The following is a 24341-nucleotide window of genomic DNA, read 5'->3' as shown; positions in this document are numbered from 1 at the left end:
AAAAAAAAAAAAAAAAAAAGAAAGGGAAATTGGACATCTGGACTTACAGCTCTAAGTGAATATCAGGAGGGCAGGCAGCTCTGCCCTGACCAAGTGCTCCTGGCCTGGAGGGTGTGAGCCACTGTCCTCCTGAAGCTGCTTGGACTCTGGTTCCAAGCCAGGCAGAGCCACTGGAAGGTGGGAGGAGAAATCAGATGACAATGACAGGCCAACAGGAGGCATCAGGCAGCTGAAAGGCCAGGAGGCCATGGGGATGTGTGGAGAACGAGGGAGGAGAATAGAAGCTGAGGTGCCTGGGTTTGAACCCCGCCTCCTCCTCCCTGGCTCTGTGACCCTCTCCAGCTGACCTAACCTCTCTGGAAGCCTCACATCACAGGGCTTGTTGTGAAGATTAAGTGTGAAGCAGACAGAGTGTCTGCCACTGCCGTCACACCCCACTGCCCGTTCCATAACTCTCCTCAGATTCCCACGGAGTCCGGGGGTGAGGGCAGGGAGTGGCCAATGCCAAAGCCCTCAGTGGCGGGGCCCTTCCCCACTCACTCCCCAGGCTCAATGGGAATGAAGGTTTTTCCTCTGCCATACAGAAGGACAGCACCCTAACCCACAACCGTGGGGCACTGCCTTGGCTGCAGGGAGCTTGTCCAATTCCCCAAAGTCCTCCAGTGTGTGTCCTTCTTCCCACGGCTCCCAGTCTGGCGTGGATTTTGGCAGTCTCAACCCCAAAGGAGGATTTCCACTGGGGCCCTGGTTTCTCCTATGCCAGCACCTATGGCTGGCTTTGGTGGGCAGGGACTGCTGAGACCCAGCTCCAGAGTAAGGATGCCAGAGGCATCAGGCCCCCGGGTTGAGGCCCAGCTGCGTCACTCACTTTGGCCTTGGCCAAGCCACCAAAAACACTCTGAGTCTCCAGTTCCTTTTCTGCTGGCTGAGGATGGAGGGAAGGAGTCTATGAGAACGTCCAAGGGGAAGCATCTGATAAAGCGGGAGGTTGGCATGAGGCCCCAATACTGATTAACTCAGCAAAGCCTGTGGTGTCACAGAGCCCCAAAGGGCAGCTGCAAAGTTAGAAAAAGAGGACCTGTTGCCAAGTGCCAGCAGCTACTGAAACTCCAACCTCCTGTCTCAGGTCCTTTGCACAAGCTCTTTCCTTTCCTCAGATGTGCATTAGACTTACTCTCTTTAAGAGGCCTACCCTGAACAGCCTATAAAAAATACCACAGCCGAGCGTGGTGGCTCACACCTGTAATCCCAGCACTTTGGGAGGCTGAGGTGGGTGGATCACCTGAGGTCAGGAGTTCAAGATCAGCCTGGCCAACATGGTGAAACCCTGTCTCTACTAAAAGTACAAAAATTAGCCGGGCGTGGTGGTACATGCCTGTAATCCCAGCGACTTGGGAGGCTGAGGCAGGAGAATCGCTTGAACCCGGGAGGCAGAGTTTGCAGTGAGCTGACATCATGCCACTGCACTGCAACCTGAGCAACAGAGCAAGACTCCATCTCAAAAATAAATAAATACATCTACAAAAAATAAATAAAAATGCCAGATCTCCTCCAACATAAGAACATGTCCTGTCTCCCTCCCTGCCTTATTTTCCTACTTAGCACCTCTCGCCATCTGATGTACCATCTACTGTGTGTGCTGATTACTGTCTCCTGCCACAAGAATTTCCATGTCATGAGAGTGGGGAAGTTTTGGTTTTATTCACTGGTAAATTCTCAGAGCCTAGAAGAGGGCCTGGCACATAATAGGCTCCCGATCAATACACAGAGACTGAATGAATGATACTCCTGGAGATACGGCAGCTGCAAGACAGGACTCTGGCTAGGATTTGGTTTCTGTCCTTTTTCTTTTTGCCTGTTAGTTTGTTTTTGAGAAAGAGTCTCACTCTGTCGCCCAGGCTGGAGTGCAGTGATGTGATCTCAGCTCACTGCAGCCTCTGCCTCCTGGGTTTGAGTGATTCCCCTGATTCAGTCTCCTGAGTGGCTGCGATGACAGTCGCCCGCCACCATGCCCAGCCAATTTTTGTATTTTTAGTAGAGACAGGGTGTCACCATGTTGGCCAGCCTGGCTTCCAACTCCTGACCTCAGGTGATCCACCTGCCTCGGCGTCCCAAAGTGCTGGGATTACAGGCGTGAGCCACCATGTCCGGCCCCTTTAAGTTCTTTTTGAGGGGCCTGGCCTAACAGAAGCTCCCCGGTTCCAGAGGACAGATACACATGCATGTGAAAGTGGTGGGTTAATTCAGAACTAGAGACCAGAGTGTCCTGCTCCCACGTGAGGACAAGAAGTGCAATGAAAATGTGGCTTTGGAATCAGTCCCAGCTGGGTTTGAGTCTTTAATTTTTATTTTATTATTTTTTTTTTTAGAAGCTCCTATTCTCCAAAAAGTTCTCACTAGGTTGCCCAGGCTGGTCTCGAATTACTGAGCTCAGGGGATCCTCCCGCCTTGGCCTCCCTATGTGCTGAGATTATAGATGTGAGCCACTGCGCCTGGCCTAAAACTCATTATTGAAGAATTCACTGATGTTGGCTCTGGGGTTACCTGTCTACATCCTCTGACTTACCTATATCACAGCTAAAGGAAGCCACACAGCACCTGGCCTGGGTTTGTCTTGACTACGCTGGGGCCTCAGTTATCTCATCTGCATAATGGGACAGTTGGCTTAGCTGATTTCCCAGCTCCAACATCCTAGCCCATCCTATGGACTTCATCCTTGCTGGTCTACCCGCACCCGTCCCCTTGGCTCCCATTGCCTCCACCTTTGACCTCTGCTCCTCATCCCACTCCATTCCTTAGGAAACTGGCTGACTGTGCTCAGCTGTTGGACGTGGATGACATGGTGCGGTTGGCCGTGCCCGACTCCAAGTGTGTCTACACCTACATCCAGGAACTGTACCGCAGCCTCGTGCAGAAAGGACTGGTGAAGACCAAGAAGAAATGAGGAGGTGGCTGGCTCTGTGGGCAGAGATGGGCAGGGCGCCTAGCTCACCTGCCGTGGCCTGGAGCCTCCCTTCTGCTCCAGGGAGGTACCAGAGCCAGGGGCTCAGGCAAGGACGTGTGACGCTGATTTTAACTGCATTAAAAGTGCTTTTGTAAAACCCCGTCTGGCCCCTCAGTGCTCTCTCCATAACTGGCCCACGAACCTCTGCACTCTGGGATAATCAACTCTTGCCATAGGGGTTTCCTTACTTGCTGAGATCTCAGTGACTGTGCAAGGTGTTTGGGAAAGGACAATGGCCTGGGTCCCACCACTAACAAGTTGTGTGACACTGGGACATACAGTTAACCTCTCTGGGCCTCAGTTAACAGTCTGAAAGGGAATAATGAGAGTTCCAACCTTATGAAGGTGTTGCAAGTTAAATGAAATGATGAAATGGGCAAAAACCTTTGCCCAGTCCTGCCACTCAAGTGGTCAATAATCGGTCGCCAAAAATAAAAAACAAACTTACATTTTGACTCTATCTTTCCCCCTTTCTACACTTCTTCTCAGGTTAGGGGACTCCAGGGCAGGAGCTAGAGAAGATTCTCTAGAAACCAGTGGGATCTGGGTAATTTTCTGAACTCAAAGACACCCCATATTTCTGTCTCTGAAAAGCCAGCAGTATTCCAGGAGCTTACAACAATTGTGACCAGAAAGTTCTTCGTCTGGGTTAAGTTAATCCCTCTATCTGGCTGAAGCTTTGGCTTGTTTTTATTTTTCCATTGCTCATGAGCTACAAACCCCTGGGCTGATGACAATTTCCTGCTAACTATCCAGTTTGGCTTTATCAGCCATTTGGGGCATGTGTGCTGATGAACGCAGCTCAGGAAAAAAAGAAAAACAAAATGCAAAACACACCCCAGCCATAACCCTGGCACGCCTGCAGGGGTGTGCATTGGCAGAGTGAATCCAAGCAATCCACTGAAGTGCTCTGGGCCTCCTCCATTGCCTCGTCTTTAAAATGGAGATGTTGGCCGGGCACAGTGGCTCACCCCTGTAATCCCAGAACTTTGGGAGGCAGAGGCGGGTGAATGACCTGAGGTCAGGAGGTCAAGGCCAGCCTGGCCCATATGGTGAAACCGCATCTTTACTAAAAATACAAAAATTAGCCAGGCGTGGTGGCAGGTGTCTGTAATCCCAGCCACTCGAGAGATTGAGGCAGGAGAATCACTTGAACTCAGGAGGCAGAAGTTGCAGTGAGCAGAGATCGCGCCACTGCACTCCAGCCTGGGTGATGGAGTGAGATGCTGTCTCAAAATAAGAAAGAAAGAGAGAGAGAGAAAGAAGAAAGACAAAGAAAGGAAGGAAGGAAGGGAGGGCGGGAGGAAGGAAGGAAAGGAAATGGAGATGTCATCCCTGTGGACCTTCTGAAAGCTCCTCTGTCCAAGGATGGCCTATTTTTCCATGGCCAACCTCCTTATGATGTTTGGGGAACATCCAAGGGAAGCAAGGTGAGAAATTTCAGCTTAAATCCCCAGTCCTCTCTGGTCCTGATGAAACCACCCCATCCCCTCGTCAGACTCAGCTGCACTCCAGAATTCATTTCTGACTTTAATGGCTAAAGCAAGAATGTGGTTTCTGTGGCTCCCCCTGGACTGGATCCTGGAGGACACACACTTCACAGTCTGAGGCCTGGTCCCAGGAACCGGCAACCAAACACGACAGCAAGTGGTTTCGAAATGTACGATCAGATTTTCAGGATGGAGGTTTGATTCTTCCTACTGTGACTCACCCGTGGAAAATAAAAGGCTTAGCACCTACATCTGTACATTCCCATCAGTGGCTTGGCTGACTCAGTTGTAAACAGGGTACCTCCCATGTGCCTCCCACCCATATATGCCACTGTCGCCAGGCCCTCGAGCCTGAGCCCTAGGGGGATCTGAGTGGGCGGCTGGGCTCGTTTCCTGCAAGCGGGCCGCCGGGTGACCTGTCTCTCTAAGGTGGAGAACTGGCCTATAACTCTGCAAACTTCAACTCCCTTGGCTCTGGGGGATGCAAAGGGTGTGGGAAGAGTGTGGCAAGGCGAACCCGAGAGTGGGTCCGCACACAACACACACACTCACAGCTCCCCTCCGTCCACCGCACACACGCAAACTAATGACTAACAACCTAAGAAGGGAAACATGAGTCGGGCAATGGATCATCAAGGGGCTCTGGCCCCAGTCTATGAGGTGTGTCCGTCTGCCACACAGAGGCTCCGGTACACAGAGGGTCAGAACATGAGTTAGGAGGGCCGGTCCACTCCGAATTGGAGGGTGAACTCTTCAGCATTCTTCCTGAACAGCTCTGGATTCTGCGTCAGCAGGTCAGCGAGGTCCACCCGCAGGGGCTCTGCCATATTCGGTCTATTCACCAGCACATTGAGGGCCTCCAGCACTGGGGAGAGACAGGCCAGATCAGGACATCAGGGCAGAGGGAAGGGGGTCACGGCTGCCCATTCCCAGTGCCCTGACACTCCACACCCACTCCTTGGGGGAAAGGTTCCATAGCTTAAGATGACTCTATGACCAGATTAAATGCCCCACCCACTCTTGGTTGTCGACACCCAAGGCCCTGACTGATTACATCAGTGGTTTTCTTTTTTGAGACAAAGTCTCTCTCTGTTGCCCAGGCTGGTGTGCGGTGGCAGGATCTCGACTCACTGCAACCTCTGCCACCCGGGTTCTAAGCAATTCTCCCGTCTCAGCCTCCTGAGTAACTGGGACAACAGGCATGCGCCACCGCACCCAGCTAAGTTTTTTTTTTTTTTTAGAGACACGGTTTCACCATCTTGGCCAGGCTGGTCTCAAATCCTGACCTTGTGATCCGCCCACCTCAGCATCCCAGAGTGCTGGGATTATAGGCATAAGCCACCGCACCCAGCCAAACATCAGTGGTTTTCAAACAGCTACATCCCACAGCTTCAAAGAAGCTCCTCATTACAGGGGCCACTGAGATAAGTGAGGTTTCTGGGTCTTATCCCCATTTCAACAAAAACCACTCTGTTTTCCTCCAGTATATTGAGAGTCCAAATAAACTTTTACTTGGGCAAAAGGGGTCTAAGGCTGAAGACAAAACCACCACTGCCCTTGGCTCTTCATCTTTCACAGATGCCTTTGGGAACCTGGTGAAGGTAGCAGCCCATCTCCCTAGACAGACGCACACATTCACATGCCACACAGACAGTGCTGACTTAGAGTGCTTCCCAGACCTCCTGAAGCTCATCCAAGAACCACTCCTCCTTGCTCCCCCTCCCACCAACCTAAGGACTTTTGTTTCCCCAGATAAGAACTCCTAAGCTAATCCAGATGGAGAATAGCCCACTGATTCAGCCACAGGCTCTAGAGCTGCATTGTCCAATATGGCAGCCACTAGCCACACACGGACATCTAAATTTAAATGAATTAAAATCAGGCCAGGCGCAGTGGCTCACACCTGTAATCCCAACACTTTGAGAGGCCAAGACGGATGGATGGCTTGAACTCACAAGTTCAAGACCAGCCTGCGCCACATGGCGAAATGTGGTCTCTACAAAAAATACAAAATTAGCCAGGCATAGTGGCATGCTCCTGTAGTCCCAGTTACTTGGGAGGCTGAGGCAGGAGATGGCTCGAGCCCAGGAGGTGGAGGTTGCAGTAAGCCAAGATCTCACCACTAAACTGCCTGGGCAATAGAGACGGACTTTGGGTCAAAAGAAAAAAAAAAAAAGAATTAAAATTAAGTACAATTAAGAATTGAGTTCTGCCTGGGTGTGGTAGCTCACGCCTATAATCCCAGCACTTTGGGAGGCTGAGGTGGGCAGATCGCCTAAGGTCAGGAGTTCGAGACCAGCCTGGCCAACAGGGCAAAACCCCATATCTACTAAAAATACAAAAATTAGCAAGGTATGGTGGCACACGCCTGTAATGCCAGCTACTCAGGAGGCTGAGGTAGGAGAATTGCTTGAACCCGGGAGACAGAGGCTGCAGTGAGCCGAGATGATACCACTGCATTCCAGTCTGGGTGACAGAGCAAGACTCTGACTCAAAAAAAGAATTGAGTTCCTCCACTGCAAAGGCCACACGTGGCTAGTGAGCCACCAAGTGCTGCCATTTGCCATCTGTATGAGCTCAGGCAACCACTTCACCTCTCACACACTTCAATGTCCGGGTCTATTAAACATGACAACACTACCTCACAGGGTTGTGGAGGAAATACAAATGAAGTCGGCCTGAGAGGCTCTTCGCACAGTGCTCAGTCGAGTGACGGGTGCTATCATTATTAGACCAGTTCCCTCCACTGTCATTTAGGACACAGAGTCCCAGAAAGGATCGAAAACTTGCCCAAAGTCCACAGAGGGAACAGGGTGCTTTCTTATCCCGAGCCCTTCCCAGTGCAGCCAAGCTGCCTCTCCTATGAACCATGGCAAAGTTCTTCTGTCACTACTGCCCAGGTATAGAAACAGAGGCAGGAGGAGGTCAGCCTGTCCAGGAAGCACCCCTTCTATCTCACAGTAGTTTCAGACAAGACTCACAGTTTTTATCTCCTCTTTTTTGGGCTTTTCAAGCTCAGAGTAAGTCTGTGAACCCCCTCTCCAGTAATCTCTCCTCCTCCAATAGCAGTCCCTCCTCCAGGCAAAGCCCAGCCCCACCTTGGCAAGTCTTGGTGCAAGGCTTCCAGTTCTCGTTGCTGATGATGGGCAGGCAAACCTGTCCGTTCTCATCCACGTTGGGGTGGTAGATCTTGGTTATGAATTTGATCGCGGGAGGCTTGAACGGATACTCCTGGGGGAAGCTGATGCGCACATTGAAGGCCTTGAGGTGGTAGGGAGGTTGGTCCTGTGCAGAGAGGAAAAGGATCAAGCTCTGGTTTGGTTTCCCCCGCTCCTGCCCCCATCCGAAGGTCCCAGGTATCATCTGCTTCACTCCCAGGAGGAATCACGGCCCAAGGTACGCACGGCACCTGCATTCATTTGACAGTTGAGTTATGGATTACTCAAAGTGTGGAATCACCACAGGGCACTGGCCTGGGAGGTAGAGAAGTCTGATCCTGGCCTGTGCTGTGTGACCACAGGTGAGCCACTTCCCACCTCTAGGCCTCAGTTTCCTCATTTGAAGAGTGGATAAAGATGGCCTAGATGAGCTCTGACAACCATCTCAGCTTTCAAGGCTTTCTGAGATTATGGAAGAAAAGGATGGAACATCCTTTCTTAGAACAGTAGAATGGAGGTGAGGAAACGGAGAAAATGAGAAAATCCTAAGAACTCAAGAGCCTGGGAAAATAAAATGGTGCAGCCGCGATGGAAGACAATATAGCAGGCCGGGCGCGGTGGCTCACGCCTGTAATCCCGGCACTTTGGGAGGTCGAGGCAGGCGGATCACAAGGTCAAGAGATCGAGGCCATCCTTGCCAACATGGTGAAACCCTGTCCCTACTAAAAATACAAAAATTAGCCCGGTGTGGTGGCGCGCACCTGTAGTCCCAGCTACTCGGGAGGCTGAGGCGGGAGAATTGCTTGAACCCGGGTGGCAGAGGTTGCAGTGAGCTGAGATCACACCACTGCACTCCAGCCTGGTGACAGAGCAAGACTCCGAGTCAAGAACAAACAAACAAACAAACAAAAAAAACAGCATAGCAGTTTCTCAGAAGATTATACACAGAACTACCACATGATGCAGCAATTCTACCTCTGGGTATATACTCAAAGAACTGAAAGTAAGCAGGTATTTGTATACCAATGTTTACAGCAGCATTATTCACAATAGGCAAAAGGTGAAAGCAAACCGAGTGTCCATCAATGGATCAGTCAACAAAACGTGCCATATACACACAATGGAATATTATTGGCCTTAAAAAGAATGAAATTCTGATGTATGCTACAACATGGATGAAACCTGAAGACACTATACTGAGGGAAATAAGCTAAACAAAGTCCTGGGATTACAGGCGTGAGCCACCTCCCTAGGAGGGAGAAACCCCAGAACTTGGGTGACCCCAGTGCAGAACACAGGGGCCTCCAGGCTGATTCCAAATTACCAAATCTTTTCAGAGCTTTTGTTATTGAAAGGACAGAGCAAAAGACAGCAAGAATGGCATATGTGGTTAAGCAGTCAAGATTTTCAGAGCTCCTCGTCCTTAATGGGCAAAATAGAAACCACTGTGATCTTGAGCGCGTTGAGGTAAGAGATGGAGTAACTAGTAGGAAGATAAAGAAAATATCTCAGCTCTTATGGTCTCAGTAAGTAAATAAGAAGAAAACGCTGGACCTATCAGTCAGAGAAGGCCAAGGGCAGAGGCCTCAGAGCAGGATGGGAAGGTGCTGTGGTTGGAAGTTTGTCTCCACAAATCTCATGTTCAAGTCTCATGAAATTTGCTCCCCAAGGCCAGTGCAGTGGCTGAGGCCTGTAATCTCAGCACTCTGGGAGACTAAGGCAGGCGGATTACCTGAGCTTGAGTTCAAGATCGGCCTGGGCAACATGATGAAACCCCGTCTCTACTAAAATACAAAAAATTAACCAGGCGTGGTAGCGTGCACCTGTAGTCCCAGCTACTCAGGAGGCTGAGGCAGGAGAATTGCTTGAAACCAGGAGGCAGAGGTTGCAATGAGTCTTGCTCTGTGCTCTAGAGCAAGACCCTGTCTCATAGAAAAGAAAGAAAAGAAAAGAAATCTGATCCCCAATATTGGAAGTGGGGCTTTGTGGGAGGTGTATGGGTCATGGGGGCAGGTCTCTCACGAATGGCTCAGTGCCATCCTCACAGTAATAAGACAGTTCTTACTCTAATACTTCCAGAGAGAGCTGGTTGTTTACACCGCGCCGGGCGCGGTGGCTCACGCCTGTAATCCCAGCACTTCAGAGGCCAAGGCGGGTGGATCACAAGGTCAGGAGTTTGAAACCAGCCTGGCCAATATGGTGAAACCCTGTCTCTACTAAAAATACAAAAGTTAGCCGGACGTGGTGGTGGGCACCTATAGTCCCAGCTACTCGGGAGGCTGAGGCAGGAGAATTGCTTGAACCTGGGAGATGGAGGTTGCAGTGAGCTGAGATTGCTCCATTGCACTCCAGCCTGGGTGACAGAGCAAGACTCTGTACCAAAAAAAAAAAAAAGACTCATCAAACTGAAACCTTCTATGACCAAGCTATGACAAGTGGGGCCACTTTGGTGAACACATAAATTGAGACTGAGCCTTTGAGGGGGAATTTGTCTGCTATTCCCAAAGACCTTTCCTGGTTCTCCTTCCTCTGCCAGTCAATCATTCCCTCCTTTACTACGGCCTCACCAGGCACCTTTAGGCCCCCTTAGCTGATGACTTACATCAACCTTTAGTCCTCCAGCTCTGGTATTCTTCCCAACTATCATGCTTCTTCAGGACCCCCATATGGCTGGAAAATCTGTGGCCACTGTCTGGGGCACACTTAGCCACCTTGGTCTTGCCAGCCATTGAGGTCTTCTGATTTTATAGAATTCTGCCAAACGAGACCTTTCCTAGGTTTTCCTATCATCCCCACTTCACTTTCATCATTTCAAAGCTGGTCTCCTTGGAGATATAATCAGTCCCTGGTGCTCCTTTGAGCATCTTCTCCTGGCACCTGAGGCCTAGAACAGGTGTCCTCACTCTAAGCCAGGTAAGGGGAATCATTTCAATACAGTAACCCAAGGGACTTGACAGAGGTTCCAACGTTGACCTAACTCAAGCTTTTGTCCATTTTTCTGGATTACAGGTCAGTTTAAAGAGAAGATAACACAACCTAGGACACTGCATTGTCCATAAAAAGTATAAATCCTGCTGAGTGTGGTGACTCACGCCTGTAATCCCAGCACTGTGGGAGGCCAAGGCAGGTGGATCACTTGAGGCTAGGAGTTCAAGACCAGCCTGGCCAACATGGCAAAACCCTTTCTCCACTAAAAATACAAAAGTTAGCCAGGCATGGTGGCACACACCTGTAGTCACAGCTACTCAGGAGGCTGAGGCAGGAGAATTGCTTGAACCCACGAGGTGGAGGTTGCAGTGAGCTGAGATCGTGCCACTGCACTCTAGTCTGGGTGACAGAGTGAGACTCTGCCTCAAAAAGAAAAAAAGAGTCCAAATCCTAAATAATAAGATGAACTGTTCCCATGATATTCCAAAGAACTTTGACTAACAAAAAGTTCAATGTCTTAAATTTTATTTCCAAATAACCAAAAGCGTAAATTTCTCAAAGTAGCTTTAGTCACGAATAATCAGACGAAAGAAAGAGAGATCTTGCACTCTGATAGGTATTTTGGAATACTGCTTTCAGAGAAACTTTATCAAGAAAATACCAAATAGTCTAGGCATGGTGGCTCACGCCTGTAATCCCAACACTTTGGGAGGCTGAGGCAGGTGGATCACCTGAGGTCAGGAGTTTGAGACCAGCCTGGCCAACATGGTGAAACCTCGTCTCTACTAAAAATACAAAAATTAGCCGGACGTGGCGGCGGGGGCCTGTAATCCCAGCTACTCAGAAGGCTGAGGCAGGAGAATCGCTTGAACCGGGAGGCAGAGGTTGCAGTGAGCCGAGATCATGCCACAGCACTCCAGCCTGGGTGACAGAGCAAGACTCCATCTCAAAAACAAAACAAAACAAAAAAAGAAAATACCAAATAATAAACAGAGGAAAATAAGAACAGTAGAAGTGGGCTATTTGTGTTTTCATATGTAACAATTTTCTGAAATAAGAATAAATAAAAGCAAAATACAATTTAGGTTTGCGGGAGCAAATTCTACCAACAGTGGGAACCTGCAAGCTTACCCCTACCCCTTGACAAAGGTCCAAGATATCTTTACTTTTTCTTTTTGATGCTGCTTATCTCCTGAAGTTCTGTGGTGAGCTTGGTGGCCATTGGTTTGAGGAAGGGGTCTCCTACTAAGTCGAAAAGTCCTTTAGCATCTTCATCGGAAGATGAACCTCAGAAGTACCTGGACCTCAGAAGCAATCAATTCAGAGAGAGGCCCCCTCCAGCAATGATAACCTCCGGTCAAAGGACCCTAAGGCAGGGAAAATTCTTGCCTGGTCCTAACCCTCCCTGCCCATGCCCCTCACCTAAGTTGTCCCCAATCCAAAGCCATGATCCCCACGGATACTCACAGGTAGGAGGAGAGCATGCCACACCAGAACATTGGCATCATCACTGGACAGGTTCCGCAGGTACGGGGGAGGCTTACTCTGAAGATCTTCCAGCTCCTGCAAGGGGTACAAGTCAGTGGGCAGTTGTCCTAGTCCTTCCTATTTCGGTCCCCTCCCCCTGCCGCAGCAGCAAGCTGTCCTAAGCCCAAAACTGGACATCCTAGAAACAGAAGCCGGTAAAGTCAGAGCCTACATTTAGTGAGCACTTAGTATGTATCGGGCGTGGTGCTTTAAGTGAATTCTTTGATTGTGGACTCACCACAATCTCTGCTACACGTAGGTACCAGGTGCAGGGAAAAGCAGATCACTTCTCCCAGGTATTAAAACTTGGGAGTAAGTGCTCTGGGGGGCTTTTCTCCTGAAAGCAGGGTACTTAATCTCTGTCTGCTTTCTAGCTTTCTTCCTAGAAAGTCACTAGGTTCTCATTCCCTTCCTCTCTTCCTTTCTTCCTTCCATAAGCATCCGCTGAGCATCTACAGCAAAGACATCACCCACCCCTTCAAACTCGGTCAGATCAGGGCTGAAGAAGGGAAATGACTCCGGCAGACCACAGCGGAGAACTCTACACACGAAGCAGAGAAACAACAGGGAGAGGAGTAACTCACCTTCCCAGAACTACGGCCCAAGCACCTGAACATCCCTGAATTCTCCCAACAGCCATTACTGAGCATCCTCTACCGACCTTTAACTGAGCTAGAACCTAGTCCTCAGGAATTTCAGTAGAGTAATGGATGAAACATGAATGTGATTATATGAACATGTACAGACATACAGTAGGGAGAGAGGCGCCAGGGCAGAGGACCCAGATGGAGCAAATGTGTACAGTATGTCCTGCAGGAGGTTAATAGGTAGTACAGGAAAAGGGTTCAAGGTCAAGTGCATTTGGGAAATCTAAGCTAAAGAGGTTTCTTCACCGTAGGACTTCCCAGAGCCTTTTAACACTTTTTATTTATTTATTTATTTTGGAGTCTCACTCTGTCGCCAGGCTAGAGTGCAATGGCGCAATCTCAGCTCATTGAAATCTCCTCCTCCCAGGTTCAAGCGATTCTCCTGCCTCAGTCTCCCAAGTAGCTGGGATTACAGGCACCCGCCACCATGCCCGGCTAATTCTTTGAATTTTTAGTAGAGATGGGGTTTTACCATGTTGGCCAGGCTGGTCTTGAATTCCTGACCTTAGGTGATCCACCCACCTTGGCCTCCCAAAGTGTTGAGATTGTAGGTATGAGCCACCATGCCCAGCCAATTTTTGTATTTTTTAGTAGAGAGAGGGTTTCACCATGTTGGCCAGGATAGTCTCAATCTCTTGACCTCATGATCTGCCCTCCTCAGCCTCCCAAAGTGCTGGGGTTACAGGCGTGAGCCACTGCGCCTGGCCTCCCAGAGCCTTTAATATGTTATTAGGTATGGAGATTGCCCAAGATGTGAGCCCACAGCATGCAGTACTTCTCAACTGTATTTGATGAAGGAATGCTGCCCGTCTTTTAGGGTCCATCTTGTGGGACTACAGGCCTTTTCTTGTTGGGGAAGATACAAAGACACTCAAGGGCAGGTCACATTTCTCTGGAACAGTGAATTGGTACAAACCAGTGGTTCTCAACCAGGGGCGATTTTACCCAACCAGGGACACTTGGTAATATCCGGGAACATTCTTCCATTGTCACAAACTAGGGGAGTGCTACTAGCGTCTAGTGGGTAGAGGCCAGAGATGCTAATAAACATCCTAACAAAGAATTATCTGGCCCAACAGGAGGGGAGACTGCTGCCCCAAAGGGTGAGCCTGAGGCCTGGTCACATTCGCCACAGGCTGACTGAAGGGCGTTTGGGCCTTAGGCAAACATCAGCAGTACCCTGGCACTACTCCTCATAGACCCATGGTGGTGGTGGACACGGGGAGAGACTCCTATGTCTGGGGAAAGGGGAGGGAAGAGTGGGAATGACTTTGTCTTGTGGTTTCGGTGCCAGCTTAGCTGCAGTAGAACACAGCACCAGGCAGATTTCTAAAATTTCAAACTCCAGGCCCTGGCCCGTGGACAGCAACTCTGGACCTGTCTGGGGCCCGGCAGCGAACTAACCACCTTAAAGGGAAGGACACAAGCCTGGCTGGCTTCACCACCTGCTGAGTGTAGAGCCCTAGGGCCTTGGGTGAACACAGGGCATAGCCAGGTAGTGATTACAGGAGGCCTTGGGCAAGACCTAGTGTGGTGCCGGCTTCAGGCCTGACCCAGTGCACTCCCAGTTCTGGTGACCATAAGGATGCTTATGTCGCCTCACCCAACTCCGGGGAACTCAGCACAGACAGTAAAACTCCATTTGTTTGGGAGAAAGGAAGGGAAGAAAACAAGAGTCTCTGCCTGATAATCCAGAGAATTCTTCCTGATCTTATCCAAAACCACCAAGGTAGTAGCCTCTAAGAGTCTGCAAGAACTACAGTGTTACCAGGCTTGGAGTCCCCCCAGTGTAGACACGGCTGCGATGACCAAAACTTAGATTACAACACCCAACCCTCTTCAAATACCTAGAAAGCCTTGCCAAGAAGGATGAGTACTAACAAGCCCAGACTACGGACTGTAATAAATGCCTAACTCCTCAGTGCCCAGACACCAACAAACATCCACAAGCTTCATGATGATCCAGGAAAACACAGCCTCACCAAATGAACTAAGTAAGGTACAAGGGGCCAACTCCACAGAAACAGAGATATGTGATCTTTCAGAAAGAGAATTCAAAATAGCTGTTTTGAGGAAACTCAAAGAAATTCAATATTTCCTCCACAGAGAAGGAGTTCAAAATTCCATCAACAAATTTAACAAATAAATTGAGACAGTTAAAAAGAATCAAGCAGAAGTTCTGGAGTTGAAAATTGCAATTGAGGCCGGGCGCAGTGGCTCATGCCTGTACAGAATACCAGCATTTTGGGAGGCTGAGGTGGGTGGATCACCTGAGGTCAGGAGTTTGAGACCAGCCTGGCCAACATGGTGAAACCCCATCTCTACTAAAAATACAAAAATTAGGCTTAGTGGCGCATGCCTATAATCCCAGCTACTTAGGAGGCTGAGGCAGGGGAATCTCTTGAACCCGGGAGGTGGAGGTTGCAGTGAGCTGAGATCGCACCACTGCACTCCAGCCTGGGCAACAAGAGCAAAACTCCGTCTCAAAAAAAAAAAAAAAAAAAAGCAATTGACATACTGAAGAATGCACCAGTCTTTTTTTTTTTTTTTTTAGACGGAGTTTTGCTCTTGTTACCCCGGCTGGAGTGCAATGGCATGATCTCGGCTCACCACAACGTCCGCCTCCTGGGTTCAGGCAATTCTCCTGCCTCAGCTTCCTGAGTAGCTGGGATTACAGGCACGCGCCACCATGCCCAGCTAATTTTTTGCATTTTTAGTAGAGACAGGGTTTCACCATGTTAACCAGGATGGTCTCGATCTCTTGACCTCGTGATCCACCTGCCTTGGCCTCCTAAAGTGCTGGGATTACAGGTGTGAGCCACCGCGCCCGGCGCATCAGTCTTTTAATAGCAGAATTGATCAAGCAGAAGAATTAGAGAGCTTGAAGACAGAGTATTTGAAAACAGATAAAACAAAAGAATAAAAGAATGAAGTATGCCTACAGGATCTAGAAAATGTCTCAAAAGGGCAAATCTAATAGTTATTGGCGTTAAGTAGGAGGTAGGGAGAGAGACAGGGCTAGAAAGTTTATTCAAAGGGATAGTAACAGAGAGCTTCCCAAATCTAGAGAAAGATATCAATATCCAAATATGAGAAGGTTATAGAACACCAGGCAGACTTAACCCAAAGAAGACTACCTCAAGGCATTTAATAATCAAACTCCCAGAGGTCAGGGATAAAGAAAGGGTCCTAACAGCAGCAAGAGAAAATAAACAAATAATATACAATGGAGCTCCACTATGTCTGGCAGCAGACTTTTCAGTGGAAATCTTACAGGCCCGGAGAGAGTGGCATGACATATTTAAATGAATTATGGCTGAGGGAAAAAATCTTTTACGCTAGAATAGTATATCCAGTGAAAATATCCTTCAAGGCTGGGCACCGTGGCTCACACCTATAATCCCAGTAGTTTGGGAGGCCGAGCTGGGCAGATCACAAGGACAGGAGTTCAAGACTAGCCTCCTGACCAACATGGTGAAACCCCATCTCTTAAAAAAAAAAAAAAAGAAAGAAGAAAATAACCTTCGAACATGAAGGAGAAATACTTTCCCAGACAAACAAAGCTGAGAGATGTCATCAACACCAGACCAGTCCTATAAGAAATGCTAAAAAGGGGCTCTTCAATCAAAAAAGAAAAAAAAAAAGCTAACAAGCAATAAAAAATCATCTGTGCTGGGCACGGTGGCTCATGCCTGTAATCCCAGCACTTTGGGGGGCCGAGGTGGGTGGATCACCTGAGGTCAGGAGTTCAAGGCCAGCCTGGCCATCCCGGTGAAACCCCATCTTTATAAAAATATAAAATAAAATAAAATAAAATAAAATAAAATAACATGTTATAAGATATTTTTGCAAACCTCCAGTAACCTCAAATCTAAAAACATACAACGGATACATAAGAGTTATCTGACCGGAAACGTCAATAGTGTTGAGTTTGAGAAGCTGAAGCTCTCCAAACCCAATCCACAGTTAGGGAAGGGTCCTTCAACACTGTAAAACACTTGAACTTCCTCTGCCTTCCCCCCGCCCCCAACATATAATATTAAACACATCCCATGCCCCCTCCTATCTCTAGTCTGTGTTCCATCGCTGTTCAACCAATAAGCTGCTTCTGGTGCCTTCCACCCAGGGTCTATTTATCTTTACCCCATTTATCTTCATCCCTCATTTATCTTTACCCCAAACTAGAAGCATCTGCATTTCGGAAGAGTTTCTCTATCATCTGTGATTCTTTGGCAAGAACGAAGTCCCAGGTTGACCAGAGATCTGGAATAGACATTTTCCTGACTTGACTCTAACTGGGCACCCTTGGACTTTATCCATTTACGGTGAGTTCTGCCAAAACTTTCCCAAAGCCTGAGGAAGTTGAAACCCAACTTAAAACACACAGTTCTTTCCTACTGCCCATTAGGAAATCACCTGATTCAGAGGAACAGAAAATGAAAGTAGAGAGGCCATTAAAAGGGCCTGCAGACCTGGCTTCATATGCCAGTCCCACTGCTCCTTACTGAAAGACTCTGGGCAACCACGTTATCTTCTCTGCGCCTCAATTTCCTCATTTGTAAAACGCGGATGTGTATTACTTATCTCACAGAACTGCTGTGAGAATTAGATGAAGTAACTGAGTAAACTGTTTGGCATTTAATGGTTCCAGTGCAATAAATTCTGGCTCCCATCTCTCTCCCACTTGGCTGGAAAGGCCCTCTGCCTCATTCGCTGCCAACCTCCAGATGTAGGTTCTGGGCCAAGCCTGCTCTGGGCGTCGCAGTCTGAGGCCATTTTCTTCTCAGAGGCTGAGGGTAGCACCCTGGGTTTTTCCACCTTCTGGAGGAAACTGCCCCTTTCCCATCCTTCCAGGTCTTGTTTCAGATTGTGACCCTGATTGGAATAAAATTCAACAAGGACTGGATTTGTGTTCATGTCTGCCCGCCCCACCCCCACCTCCTAGAACAGGGCCAGCACATGTAGGCATTCGACACTGGCAGAACTCACGAATGCAAGCCACCTACTCCAAGAGGCCTTCCAGGTCCGCCTCCACATATTTTCCTCCAGAGAATACCCAGGGAACTTTGCCCCAAATTCTAATCAGCAGTTCCTGTTTCTCAGTACTCTAGTAATGCAGGCATCAAACTGTGGGATGGGCCATGGGCTTATGCCAAGGCAAGGACTTCATCCTGGTCATTCGTGTTCATAACCCACCACCAGCAGTAGCAGAATGCCTGGCACCAAGACGCCAAGAACACTTCCAGCACTGGAGATGCACTCCATTCTTATCACAAGTTTCAGGCAGGAAAATCGAAATTGAAACCAGTTTGGTGGGAGCAGGCTGATCCTCACCACGCATACAGCTCAAGGAGCCAGCAACATCCCCGCCCCATAGGCCCTCCAAGCCCCCAAAACTCCAGCTCTGGCCACTCGTGCAGGCCAGTCTCCTCCTCTGAATAGAGGGCGGGGAGGACAGGGATTCGGCCAGCGCAGTTGCCCAGACAAATAAATAAATGCGCTTGGAGAACCGTGGAGGGGATGGAGGGAGGCGGGAATACGGGGCGGGGGGGGGGCAAGGGGAGCCAAGAGAAAGGGGTCATCCTACAAGCGGTTACCTTCGCCACTCGCACGCTCGCCGTCATCTCGGGACCAAGTGTGTTGCACCAGCGGCCTCCAGCAGAACCGAGCCCCGACCCGCAACACCGCGCGCCCCGCCCCTCCCCGAGGACCCCACCCCCGGCAGCCCCGCCCACCTCTCCTCCCGCGGTCAATGGGTGGACCTCCCCGCACCCGCCCCAGCGAGGCCAGGAGGCCGCCCGATCCCCGAGTGGAGGGCTCGGACCCGGAACTCACGGTCTTTGTGGGGAGACGGGGGCGGGCCTCTGGGCGCGCGGCTCTGCGGATCATGAGTCCTGCGGGGGGCGCGTGCACCGGCCGCGAGCGCGCAGGGGCGCTTGGGGGCGCTCATCCGGGTTCCGGTCCCCTCGGCTGGAAGCTCTCCGGTCTCGGTCAGCCCCCTGCACGCCGCCCCAAATACACGCTCGCCCTGAGTAAGTGAGGGGGGCTTGCTGTGCAAACGCAGCTCCGTTGTTCTCGGCGGCCTCCACCATCAGACCGCCGCCCCGAGCCCCTGCCCCAGCGAGCTTCCGCAGCCCCCGGGCCTGCCGCCTTCCCTCCGTGGGCCCAGCGCTCCAGCTCCGAAACTGCGTGGCGGACGGCGTAGACCCGTGCCCTCCGAGCGCCGCTCCCCGGCTCTCCCGGATTCTTTGTGCTGTTTGGCGTTCCGCGCGGGCCGCAACGTTTCTCCCCGTGGCTTGGAGAAGAGCACCGCAAGGAGGCGCTGTTAGACCCTTTCTCTTTTGCTTTGGGGGTTCGGTCGACAGTCGTTTAGTCCTTTGCTAGGCTTAGTATTCACTAAGTGCCTACTGTATGCCGGTTTGGGAAACGGTTGGGTGGGAGATGCCCCTAGAAGGACTCCGGAGCCTCCTCTCCAAGAGAGAGTCTGCTCCGCCTCCCTTATTTTACTACTGCTGGTCCATTACAAGCTGTGGGCCTAGCGTGTGCCCCCATGCACAGCTGGAGTCCCCTCCCCTCTGTGCAAGGACAGACTACTTGCAGCCCCTCAGCACCAAGCAGCATCTGGGGAAGATGAGACTTGTTGGGAGGGCCGACACCCCCCTTCTCCCCCTTCCCCACCCAACTTTAGTCCAGACGAGAAAGGAAATCAGTAGATTTTGAGCAGTAGTGTGTGATCTCAGTAACTCACAGTTTTGTTGTTGTTGTTGTTTGTTTTTTGTATTTTTAGTAGAGACGGGGTTTAACCATGTTGGTCAAGCTGGTCTCGAACTCCTGACCTCGAGATCCGCCCGCCGCGGCCTCCCAAAATGCTGGGATTACACGCGTAAGCCACCGCGCCCTGCCACCTCACAGTTTTTGTTTCTGTTTTTGTTTTTTCTGACAGAGCCTCACTGTCGCCCTGACTGGAGTTCAGTGGCGATATCAGCTACTGCAACCTCCGCCTTCAGGGTCAAGCTGTTCTGTCCGCAACCTCCTGAGTAGCTGACATTTACAGACCCGCACCGCCACGCCCGGCTCATTTTTGTATTTTTAGTAGAGACAGAGTCTCGAACTCGTGGTTTCAAGTAACTCGCCCAGCTCGGCCTCCCAAAGTGTTGGGATTGCAGGCGTGAGCCGCCGTGCTCCGCTTATAGTTTTTATCTGAGTATTTTGATTCCCAGTGACTTCTCTGCTCAGATTTTGCAGAACGATTAATTGTGTTTCATTCAATTCAGTAAACTTTAACAGCATCTCCTATGTGCCGGAAATGAATAGGACACTGAACAGGGGTAGAGATGCGGGAACAAAGACATTCGAACCTGCCCCTGATCAGTAGTCTCCCTCAGTCAACAAGCACTTACATCCCAGCACTTTGGGAGGCAGAGGCCGGTGGATCACGAAGTCAGGAAATCAAGACCAGCCTGACCAATAGGGTGAAACCCCATCTCTACTAAAAATACGAAAAATTAGCCAGGTGGTACGCGCCTATAGTCCCATCTACTCCGGAGGCTGAGGCAGGAGAATTGCTTGAACCAGTGAGGTGGAGGTTGCAGTGAGCCGAGATTGCTCTATTGCACTCCAGACTGGGCAACAGAGCCAGACTCCGTCTCAAGAAAACCAACAACAAACAAACAAACAAAACACAAAAACAAGCACTTACTACTGAGGGGCAGGCGTTGCCAGCAGAAAACACCAGGAAGAGAAAGGGGAGTCCCCGCCCCTGAGGCGCTCTCAGACTACTGGGACAGAGGGAGAGAATGCAGTCCCTAATTTTTAATGAAAATGATATAGAGAATCACCTGGTACTCCGGGAATATGAGGAAGGTCACTTGATCTCCCTTCAGAGAGGAGCAGACGTTTCCCGGAAGAGAGAAAAATCCAAGCGTATTGTGAAACATGATGAGTCAGCGAGAGTAAGAGCGTGGGATGAAGATGTTCTAACAAGAAGGAATAGCATGAGCAAAGGGGGTGGTGTCTATGGAAACAGGAGCAAACGCCTCTGTCCACGCTCTGTAGCTCTTTTTTTCTTACAGAAACGCATCCCGAGGCAAATTCACAGTCATGGAATTAGCTGGGTCCTAAGCCCACACACAGTGGGGCAGCCCACAGGTGTGACCTTCATGTCCTTTCACAATGCAGACCTTTGTGTGTCAGAACAAGCCCCAGGGAGAGCTGGGTTCTAGTTCCACATCTCGCCCCCGTGTGCAGTATGGCCTTGGGTGAGTGGCAGAAACTCCTGTCTGCTTCCCAGGACCATTGTGAGGCTAAGCAGAGGGAAGTGGAGGAAGTTTGAAAATTCTAAGTCCAAGATATAAACAATCAGGTTTGAATCCCAGCTCCACTATTCTTGGCTAAATAACCTTGGGCAAACTACTTGACCTGTCTCTGCCTCCATTTTCTCATCTGTTAAATGGGGCTCATAATAGTGCATGTGAGGAATAATGAGTGGATATTTACAAAGAATTTAGCTTTGAATGGTGGATAATAAGTGACAGTTATAATAATGATAACAGTAAATATTAAAATGGGCTGGGCATGGTGGCTCATGCCTATAATCCCAGCACTTTGGGAGGTTGAGGTGGGCGGATCACGAGGTCAGGAGTTTGAGATCAGCCTGGCCAACATAGTGAAACCCCACCTCTACTAAAAATACCAAAAATTAGCTGAGCATGGTGGCATGTGCCTGTAGTCCCAGCTACTCAGGAAGCTGAGGCAGGAGAATCACGTGAACCTGGGAGGCAGAGGTTGTGGTGAGCCGAGATCCCAGCACTGCACTCTAGCCTGGGCAACAGACCAAGACTCCGTCTCAAAAAATAAAAATAAATACATAAATAAATAAATAAGTATAAAATGATGTCAGGTGCCTGCCCAGGAGTGAATGTACCAGGCTATAGGAACAGAGATGCCTGAGCTTGCTCCCTTAGAAAAATGCAACACTATCTTCCCCAATAGGAGACCCTGTTTTACTTCTCTCTGATCTGGTCACTGGCAGTTACTCATCGATCTACAAAATTTATTGAGCACCTACTTATACAAGGCCTTGTATGGGGCACTCTATGGGACTCAGGCACGGGTTAGGCTGGCTCTGTTTTCACCATTGAGAGGAAGAGACACACATCTGTGTAATGACATAAGGTGGTCGGAGGAAGACCTCTTAAGTGATGTGCACATATGAGGTATGTCTCTTCCAAGACTCAGCTCTGCCAACTGTAAGGTTTGCCAGTCTTATGAGGATAAAATGAGATGGTGTATGCAAGGGGACACCTTGTAGATGCAAAAGTATGTTACGTATTTATAATGCCTCTAGAGTTCTGGGCAAGAGGTTCAAGTTGCCGGGGGCAGTGGCTCACACCTGTAATCCCAGCACTTTGGGAGTCCAAGGTGGGAGGATCACCTGAGGTTGGAAGTTTGAGAGCAGCCTGGGCAACATAAAGAAACCCCGTCTCTACTAAAAATACAAAATTAGCTGGGCGTGGTGGCGCATGCCTATAATCCCAGCTACTTGGGAGGCTGAGGCAGGAGAATCACTTGAACATGGGAGGTGGAGGATGCAGTGAGCTGAGATTGTGCCATTGCACTCCAGCCTGGGCAACAAGAGCGAAACTCCAGTCTCAAAAAACAAACAAACAAAAAAAGAGGTTCAGATTATTCAGGTGTCTCCAACAACCTTCTTCAGTGCATCTTCGAGGGGAGAATTTGGACCAGGAAGGATCAGTTGATTTCCTTTCGTGCCCATTCCTTGGGCTTATTCTTATTTGGAGTAGGGAGGGTTAATCTCAGAACTACCCCACCTCTCTCCATCTTCCTAGAGCTTAAAGAAGTTCCCAGAAACCAGAGACAGAAGAGAATTTCCTGCTTCTTTTGATCAGGGAAGGTACCTCCTCCTGCTTACCCCACACCCCCAGTTCCCCTGGGCTAGTCTCATACACACACACACACACACACACACACACACACACACACCCCTCCTGCACCATGAGCCCTGCCCTGTGGTTGAGGTGGAAGGATGGACAGAGGCAGTCATGGAGACAGGGGGTCCCAGGATAGGGGCTGGGGGCATTCCTGCCACAAGAGCAGGAAGGTGACCTGGTGAATCAAGGACCCGCTTCCTCAGCTGGGCTAAGCCACTCGCTGGCTTCCTTGTTGTGGGACTTTGGACATGATAAGTAGCAGTAATAACAGATAACAACAATAACTAATGTATATTGAAAGTACAAGGGTGTAGTAGCAGTTTGGGCTGATATCACAAAGTACCACCGGCCAAATAGCTTTAATGATAGGATTTACTTTCTCACAGTTCTGGAGGCTGGAAGTCCAAGATTATGATTCCAGATGATTCAATTTCTGATGAGGGCTCTCTTCCCGGCTTGCAGACGGCTGCCTTCTTGCTGTGTCCTCACATGGCCTTTCCTCGGGTGCTTGTACAGGCAATGTGGGTATTAGAGAAAGTGAGCTCTCCAGTGTCTCTTCTCATATGGACATGAATTCTGTCAGATTAGGGTCTCACCCCCACGACTTCATTTAATCATAAGTACTCTTTAGAGGTGCCATGTCCAAAGACAACCACACTGGAGGTTACAGCTTCAAGATGTGAATTTTGAGGGACACAAATGTTCTACTAAGTGCTTGACATGCAGTGTCATAATTGATCCATTCAATAATGCTTGCTTAATTTTCTCTCTGACTTCCTAAAATAGGTTCTTTCATTGTCAACAGATTTTTTTTTTTTTTAAAGAGTCTCATTCTTTCACCCAGGCTGGAGTGCAGTGACATGATCACCACTCTCTACAGCCTCAACCTCAAAGGCTTGAGCAATCCTTCCAGCTCAGCCTCCCCAAGTAGCTAGGACTACAGGCATGTACCACCATGCCTGTCTGGCTAATTTTTGTATTTTTTGTAGAGACAGAGTTTCAGCGTGTTGCTCAGGCTGGTCTCAAACTCCTGGGCTTGATTGATCCTCCTGCCTCAGCCTCCCAAAGTGCTGGGATTCCAGGCATGAGCCACTGTACCCAGCCTTGTCTCCATTTTATAGGTAAAGAAATTCTGAGGCTAGGTGACTACTATTCCAAGGTCACACAGCTGTTCATTCTCTAAGATGGAACTTAAACCCAGAACTACTGACTTCCTGCTTATTAACTGCTATGTCTGTCTGGGCCTTAAGTTCTTTATGTTAAAAATGAGGCTGAGGGCTGGGTGAGGTGGCTCATCCCTGTAATCCCAGCACTTTGGGAAGCTGAGGCAGGTGGATCATGAGGTCAGGAGTTTGAGACTAGCCTGGCCAATATGGTGAAACCCCATCTCTACTAAAAATGCAAAAATTAGCCGAGCGTGGTTTCGGGCACCTGTAATTCCAGCTACACGGGAGGCTGAGGCAAGAGAATCGCTTGAACCTGGGAAGCAGAGGTTGCGGTAAGCAGAGGTCACGTCATTGCAGTCCAGGCTGGGAGACAGAGCAAGACTCCATCTCAAAAAATAAAAATAAATACATAAATAAATAAATAAGTATAAAATGATGTCAGGTGCCTGCCCAGGAGTGAATGTACCAGGC

At 49.5% G+C, this 24341-nt stretch overlaps 2 protein-coding genes across 6 annotated transcripts in view; one reads left to right on the top strand and one right to left on the bottom strand.

Annotated features, from left to right (window-relative positions):
* The window catches only part of SMTNL1 (smoothelin like 1), a 14069-nt gene extending 10610 nt beyond the window's left edge, over positions 1-3459 (top strand). For 3 of the 4 annotated variants that reach the window (XM_037728014.1, XM_037728013.1, XM_017498962.2), the window contains one exon: positions 2800-3101. In XM_037728014.1, the coding sequence (XP_037583942.1) occupies positions 2800-2944 (145 nt within the window). In that variant the 3' untranslated portion in view covers positions 2945-3101. Of the gene's footprint in view, positions 1-2799 lie in introns of all 4 variants that reach the window. The other variant, XM_017498961.2, reaches the window with a different exon arrangement.
* A 1057-nt stretch (positions 3460-4516) lies between these two features.
* On the bottom strand, positions 4517-19048 carry UBE2L6 (ubiquitin conjugating enzyme E2 L6). Of its 2 annotated transcripts, none has more exons than XM_017498958.2 (4): positions 18590-19048; positions 12048-12143; positions 7593-7779; positions 4517-5359 (listed from the first exon to the last, which is right to left on the bottom strand). In XM_017498958.2, exons 1-4 carry the CDS (start codon positions 18641-18643, stop codon positions 5208-5210), a joined length of 489 nt encoding a protein of 162 aa, XP_017354447.1. In that variant the 5' UTR covers positions 18644-19048; the 3' UTR covers positions 4517-5207. The 2 variants fall into 2 exon arrangements, with proteins under 2 accessions (XP_017354447.1, XP_017354448.1); XM_017498959.2 differs by lacking the exon at positions 18590-19048 and adding an exon at positions 18352-18468.
* Positions 19049-24341: the final 5293 nt, after the last annotated feature.

The sequence above is a fragment of the Cebus imitator genome, unplaced genomic scaffold (assembly GCF_001604975.1).
Source record: "Cebus imitator isolate Cc_AM_T3 unplaced genomic scaffold, Cebus_imitator-1.0 Scaffold253, whole genome shotgun sequence".
Taxonomy (NCBI): Eukaryota; Metazoa; Chordata; class Mammalia; order Primates; family Cebidae; genus Cebus; species Cebus imitator.
The sequence above is the reverse complement of the archived record's forward strand: the minus strand, read 5'-3'. Positions and strand labels throughout refer to the sequence as shown.